Source organism: Agrilus planipennis, unplaced genomic scaffold (assembly GCF_000699045.2).
Source record: "Agrilus planipennis isolate EAB-ADULT unplaced genomic scaffold, Apla_2.0 scaffold73, whole genome shotgun sequence".
Lineage (NCBI taxonomy): Eukaryota > Metazoa > Arthropoda > Insecta > Coleoptera > Buprestidae > Agrilus > Agrilus planipennis.
Genome location: NW_020439682.1, coordinates 1,171,818 through 1,179,230, shown reverse-complemented (window position 1 = coordinate 1,179,230; position 7,413 = coordinate 1,171,818). Strand labels below are relative to the sequence as shown.

The 7,413-nt window shown below is 36.2% G+C and overlaps 1 protein-coding gene across 1 annotated transcript in view; it reads right to left on the bottom strand.

Moving 5' to 3' along the window:
- The window catches only part of LOC108732380 (hemicentin-1), a 65,354-nt gene that overhangs the window by 28,956 nt on the left and 28,985 nt on the right, over window positions 1-7,413 (bottom strand). Inside the window, exon 3 of the mRNA XM_018463147.1 lies at window positions 4,429-4,643. Coding sequence (XP_018318649.1) covers window positions 4,429-4,643 — 215 coding nt within the window. The remainder of the gene's footprint in view (window positions 1-4,428; window positions 4,644-7,413) is intronic.

The following is a 7,413-nucleotide window of genomic DNA, read 5'->3' as shown; positions in this document are numbered from 1 at the left end:
AATTTGCCCATTTTATGTAGGTACAAATGACAAGACAAGCATGTTGTCGATCGTCTCATTTTATTCGATTGATTCTTATGAAACGTAGGTGCAGGTCTCGACGCAGCTGTGGAGGAGGCGTGTTTAGAGAGTAAAGACAGGATATCTTCCGTTTGTAAGAACGAGAAAAACGATATGCCTTTAGTGTGCATTATTTATTGGGGACTTTGCCTTCTTATTTCGACTATACTATACTATTGAATTGATGGCGAAAATGGGACAAAAAAGATCTGATCATCAGTGAAAAACGATCTTTTACTTGTTCAACATTTTTGTTTCTTACGATGGCAGCTTTCCACACGTTGTCATCAACATTATACCATCATTAGCGGTAAAGAATAAAGTTTTTGTCTTTTCAACAGCTGGGTTATTAAGCGATCTTTACTGAGAATGGTAACCCGAGAAGTTTATACAGAAAAAGTGATTCGTTTAGGCATTATGTGGCGCAGAAATGCCTTTTATTTCATTAAAGTCAATATTTACGTTTTAAAATTAGAACACATGTGGCATTCCTGACACTGACCCCACGGTAATTTCACTTTACGCCTCCGCAATGTACTTCTCAAATCAACGGATCTATCCATTACACAGATGGATTATCATGTATTTTACAGGTCCGATGTGTTCGCTTGGATATTTCCGGTGACAAAATAAAATTTGAATCAACGCCAAAATTTTAAAGGCGCATGCTGATTAAATACCTACCTACCAGCACTTTTGCGAAATTCTAAAACGGAGTTTCCTCATCATTTCTAGTTCAGCTCGTAAAATTATTACGGGACCAAGTTTAAATTTAGAAACGAAATATGCAACCTCTGAACAACGCAATAATCGTAACGTACGTGAATCGATTATTCATCGACATACGGCATGTATTCTCTCTCATATAATACTGTCTCACATTACAAGAGGCAAATTAGCTGGAACGTATGAGGTAGTGCCAAAAAGTTCCCGAAATGTAGCGACACACAAAATTGTAATACAGCTGGATCTTATTCAACGCCATTACTATTTTCGAAGTTGTCCTCTTGGTATTACAAACACTGATTCCAGTGGTTCTTCGATTCTATAAGTCTTGTTTTGTTAATGAGTTTGGGAATGTCTCCTTTATTGTGTCAAATCTGCCGGCTTCAAGTTGATTTTCATTTTTGGAAAGACGAAAAAGACGCAAGAAGAAAAATCGGGCGAGTAAGGTGGATGAAAAACAACGGTCATGTTGTTTTTGATTAAAAAATGTTGTATGAGGAAAACGGTATAAGGATTCGCCTTATGATGGTGGAGAACGCAGTCGTTGCTATATCACTTCTGTGAACATTTCCTTATCATATTTTCCGTCAGCCTCACGGTAGAAGTCTGACCTGACCCGTAGGTAGAAATTCTCGTATATATGCGAATAATCCTATCAATATTCTAGCGAGCACGAGCATGTTTGTGTGCGATCGGGCATACATGTGTGTGAGCGGCTTATCGATTCGCCCGCTAGCCGTGGGCGCCTTTCTTCATGTGCGCCGTATCTGTAAACGTGTGAGTCGTACCTGCGTTCCGGGAAAGCAAATAAACAGTTCCAAGAAAACGAAACTTTTCCGGACGGCTCGAGAAAGTTCCAGAAAGGACGCAAAAGAGTATATAAAGGAAGAGATCGCAGAGAGTAGAGTAGAAATAAATTGACCGTTGCAGAAGTGAATCTAGAAATAAATTGGTAGCGCAGTGAATAGTGATATAGTAACAGTACTGTAAATAAATGGAGTAATTTATCACCTAAGTTAGTAATAATTTAATAGTATTTGTATGTTCTTCAATAATTAGTGTAAATAAATAGTTTTGTCGTTATCAGTATTAAAAGTTAATTTTGTTAAACCCACGAACATTACAATATCGATGAAACAGATCAGTAAGAACTTGACGATGCTCTGAACTTCCTTTGGTCAAGATGAAGACCGCGTTTTCCATTGTGACGATTGATATTTAATTGCAGGATCATACCCTTAAGACCAATTTTTGTCACCTGTGACGACCTTAGAAAGAAAATGTGTATCAGTTTGCAACTATTCCTTCAAGTCTTTGCAGATATCCATGCGACATTGTTTCTGCTTCTCGCTTAAAAATCCTGGCGCGAGTTATCCTTTTTATGTTCAATTTTTCCGATAAAATCTGATGGTACATGTCATATGATAATCCCACTATGTTGCAGAAGCCGTGTATGGTCTGCCTACGACCTTTAACAGTTCCGAACAGCAAGGACGTACATGTTCTGGTGTAGTGGCGGTTGTCCGGAACGCTAATCGTCACCAAGAAATTTTTAAAACGATTAGAGCAGTCGTATGCTTATGTTTGACCTAAAACTTCGTTCTCGAATCTTTTCTATATCATTTCGTATATTTCTGTGGTAGTATTCGATTTAATCGGTCATTCGTAGGGTTTACATTTTTATATACTTTTAAGAATGATCGAATAGGTCGATGACATGCTGATAAGTACGAAATAAATAACGGGACATTAAACCGCTTTTGTTTTTTTTTTGTTGAAAACGTATCTTTTAACTTCAGATACTGTTCTTTTTGAGTATGTAGATTTAAACGCCTACTTATCTCTTAGAAGAGATGCTTTTGTATATAAATTGGAAATTGAAACAATTATTAAGGTTTCCGGTTAAATCGTTTCTTCCAAGTTCAATTGTTTCTAAAGTAAACTGTTCCGGTGCAGTTCGAATTTAAAACAAACGGCAGAATCGAACCGAAAAATTGCAAGAAACGTAATCGAACTTTTTTGTCATAACAAATATTTCAGCGGTTTTTATTTTTATTCGAAGTTGATGGCGAATGGCATCATCAAGAACTTTCTTCGGTTACTGAAATTAAACTAAAGTTGAATTCCTGGCTACGCTCAAATAATAAATAAGGATTTGAAGAAGTTAAGCCTGCTCAGCTTCAGTTTTGAAAAGACTTTGCAACATTATATATTAGGTTTCTAAAAATATAGTTCTTTACAATGCGGTTTTTGTTTTGGGCTGTAACAATAAAATACGACATACAGCAAGCAGTTTCTTTTCAACTAGTTATTTGTATTGTTAACAAATTATAAGATGTATAGTAACTGATAAATGATAAACTACAGGCTATCACATGGTGAATGTTCTACGTCAATAGGATCATTTGTTTTTTTATTTGAGAAATCTTAACAAACAAAATTTTGCTCTTTACGATTTTAGTGGGACTAGAATAACGAAATAACTGACTAAATACTATAGTGGTGAATAATTAGCGGATATTATTAGATCTCCTAAAATATGAGACACATGGAGTAAAATTTACAGTTGTTGCAAACTATATGACTTGACTGCGGTTTTATTAGTAGGTACTAATTTAAACAACAACATGTTACACATTATTATTGGCAACCAAATTTAGAAAGGAATGTGAATTTCTTAAATTAATTTAAGTCAGATAAATCAGGATGGATGGAGTAGTAGGAATATAAAGCAGACGATAGCGCACGGTCGAGTCGCCTTCAATAAAAAGAAGTAACTTCTATGCCCACGAACGGTTAATTTAGAAATTCGAAAACTACCGTTATAGGTGTATGTTTGGAGCGCGGCGCTGTACGGGTGCGAAACATGGACAGTGGGCTCGGCGGAAAAGAAAAGGTTAGAAGCGTTCGAAATGTGGTGTTATAGGCGAATGATGAGGATACCGTGGATAGAGAAGGTTAGAAATGAAGAGGTATTGGAAAGAATAGGAGAACAGAGGACTCTATGGAAGTCAATAAAAATAGGCGAAATAGGTTAATAGGACATGTTCTCAGGCATGAAGGGATAGTTAGACATATTAGTGTCAGAAACGGGAATTGAGAGGGGTAAAGATAGACCTAGTTTAGATTACGGTTCGCAAATAGTTAAGGATGTGGGTTGTTCTACTTTTAGGGAAGTGCGAAGATTAGCTCAGGATAGGAAGGAGTGAAGGTGCGTGTCGAACCAGTCTTAGGACTGACGACCTTATGATGATGATTATTTACGTAGGTAGGTACATTGAAAATTGCTTCTAACGATTAAACAAGAAACTAAAGTTACAAAGTTTTCGTAATGGTCTAAGTGATCAATTCTAAAACTGCAGTGTACGTATCTACTTTATTAGTAGATTATCTAGGTTAAGAGTCAGCAACATTTCTATTTTTACTATTGAATAAAAGTTTTCAACTTTAATAATAAAACGGAAATATACCAAAGTTTAGTAATTTTACTATGTCATTATACTTTGTCGTCTATGTGAACTTTTCATGGGTCACATTGGAAATAACGGTATGATTGATTGCCAATTTCCAATATTTTATTATATCGGTATTCTTGTTATAGATGTAGGTAGGTAGATAATAAAAATCAAGTATTAATCTAACCTACTAACGTTAAGTTGATCTTGAAGTTTCTCGTTGGCGAGTTACTAAAGTCGACCCGGCATCGGAAAGTGCCTTCGTCCTTTTCCTTTACGTTCCGTATCCTTAGTCGAGCTCTCGACGGTTCGCCGTCAGTTATGAAAGTTGAACGTGACCCCAGGTCATCCGTTGTAGATAAGTGAGACGATTTGTCCAGGGGACTCCCTCTAGCAAGTATACTGAAACAGAAACTCAAGTCATTCATTATTTCTTGTTACGAAGACTAACGAAATCTTAAGCTCGAGATTTATCAAGGATACCGCTGCGCCAGTTCCGATAAACGATTTCAGCTCTAAAATATTGCTATAACAAGGCGTATATGATATCGTTAAACCTCAACGATAAACGTGAAGCCAATACATCCGAAAAGAATAAGATTAGAACGATTTTAGGTGTAATTCCGGTAACTTATATGTATACCTACTTGCACATTAATTTCGTTATGAGAAATAGTTAATTAATCTAGACGAAGTTTGGTACAAATTATAGAGAAAGTTACTAAGATGTGGAAGAAATCATTGTTACGAATGATTGAAAATTTTCTGTAGGTTGACAGTAGACAGCACTTATTATTGTCTAATTTAAAAAGGAAGACGGGTATTTTTTAAACATGACATAAGAGTCTGTGATGTCATGTATCTATTGAGTTTGATTGGTATTAGTTATGCACATAGATTCTGTTGCAAGAAGCATTTACTCATTTGTTTTTTGACAGATGTGCTCAGGATTAATATGTAACGACAGAAAAAGGCAACACTAACGAAGTGCTAAGTCGAAAAACAAGGACGTGTCTTCTTCGAAAGCCATTAAAAATTCGTTATCAATGGCCTTTTTTAAAATGATTCGCAGTAAAAAACAAAAACATTTTTACATTATTTGTGACTACTATTGGGATCCGTCAAATGGGCATACACAATCTGGTGGCAAAATTTATAACTCGAATGAGGGAAAAATTTACATAGTAACTGTTCACGCAAATTGTAAAATTGTTTATTAAAATAATAAAACACGTTAAAAAAGTAAACATTTTTTTGATGATGGACTCGACGAAGTTTTCTTCTAAAGTTAAATCAAATAAAAAGTTAATATGTTCAGTGAAAAGCTGCAATAGCACTTCAGACATACATCTTCACTCTTCACCTACATTAACTACTTTCCAATAAAAACTAACCGTTTTATTTATGTAAGTATTTTGAGGTTAAGAACCTACCTGCTGCAATACAACAAAGTTGCAATAATGTGTTTGCAACGTTCTCTTAAATCGGCTTTGCACGTGCAAGTCATTGATATTATATTCCTTAAATCACCCAAAATCACCTCACCAATTATATAACGTGAATCACTTTTTAAATTCGAAGTTTGAAAAAGTAGGCAGTAAATTTGACGGAATTTGTTATTGCCGAATTTTATAATGTGATTGGCATTAAAAACACGCTCACCTTCAACGAAATTTCCTTTCCAAGGCTTTGTGTCAGCCCAATCACATATTATGTCAATACTTATCATTTTATCGTAATTTAAAAACTTGTAAATTGCACGGTACCTACACTATAGGAACTACGATAAATTTTCCCTAATCGGCGCCATGTTTTTAGTCTCCTCCCATTTGACGGATCCCAATAGCGATTCTGAAACTTCTAAATAGATTAAATAGCGGCAAACTTTCGCAGTTTAGCGTTTTCCGTTTGGGTTTACGGAGACAATGAGAACTGTTACGGTTCGTGATAAACAATAGAATATCGGATCTTGCCTTCTTTATGCTCTAATTATGCATCAGGTAAACGGAGGAGAATAACACAATTCCATCCTGGTTAGCCGCAAGCATTATCCGGTTAAACATATGTACGTATGCATATAGACAATTACCAGCAGCAGGAAGTTAAGACTCGCCGCGGTACTCTAACATGTATGTATGTGTGTGTGTACGGATGTATGTACGTGTAAGGGAACGGGGATGGTTGTAAATCATCAGAGTGGCCACGGCAGGCGCATAGAAGTGCTGAACGTAGCAGCGTCGGCATCGGAACCAGAAACACAGTGGGAAACTAAAGGTGCGGCTTACAACTGCCAAAATGTGCTGCCCTTGCATGGTAATACATCCCGAAATCGCCGAACCAAACTTCCTCCACACTATATCACGCGCTTCCTGCAGGAGATGTCCCCTTTTTGTTCAAATTTGCAGTCCTTCGTTCACACATCACAAGAATGTGAAAGTACCGAATATTTTAATGTCCCGGAAATACAATTTTCCGGCTTTAATACCGTCCTTACGTCCGATTGTCAAGCACCGTAAAAATGCAGAAGGAATATCTTTGAGGTAATGCATCCACCCCTATAGCACGCGATCAGCGGTGTGCGTTTGAGAGTTGGAAGAAAGCTTGAGGAAGAAATTGAAACTTCTTAAATTGGAATGAACAATCCATATGGGATTTTTAAATCAGCTACTGTCACAGCACAAAGTAAAGTTTTATCTACTTCTCATGAATACAGGGAAACAATGTTATTTGGCTGTTTTAAGCACTATCGTAACAAGAAGAAAAACAATATCTAAGGTAAACAGAGAAGAGGTAAGGATCGCTTGTTCCCATTAGAGAGGATATTTCAGGTAGTCTTTAAGGACTTTTGCCATTTTACTTCCTATTGACTATATTTTCCATAATGTCATATGGCGCGGAAATATTTTAGGTTTAAATACATTTCGTTACAGAAAAGTATCTTAAGATTATGAAAATTTATGCGTATACAGGGTTCTTCAAGTGAGTGCTACATTAAATGTTTTAGGGAAATTCAGCGTGTTAGAGATTCGAAAAGTTGGCAGTAGTTTCTAAACTTTGGATTGTTTTTGTGAACACCCAGTATAAATTATGAAGCTCAACTTCGGTTTAACATTAGCCATTTTTTGTGGAAGTTATGATTTTTTGTAATTTAGGTTGCGGTAGCAATTTTTTT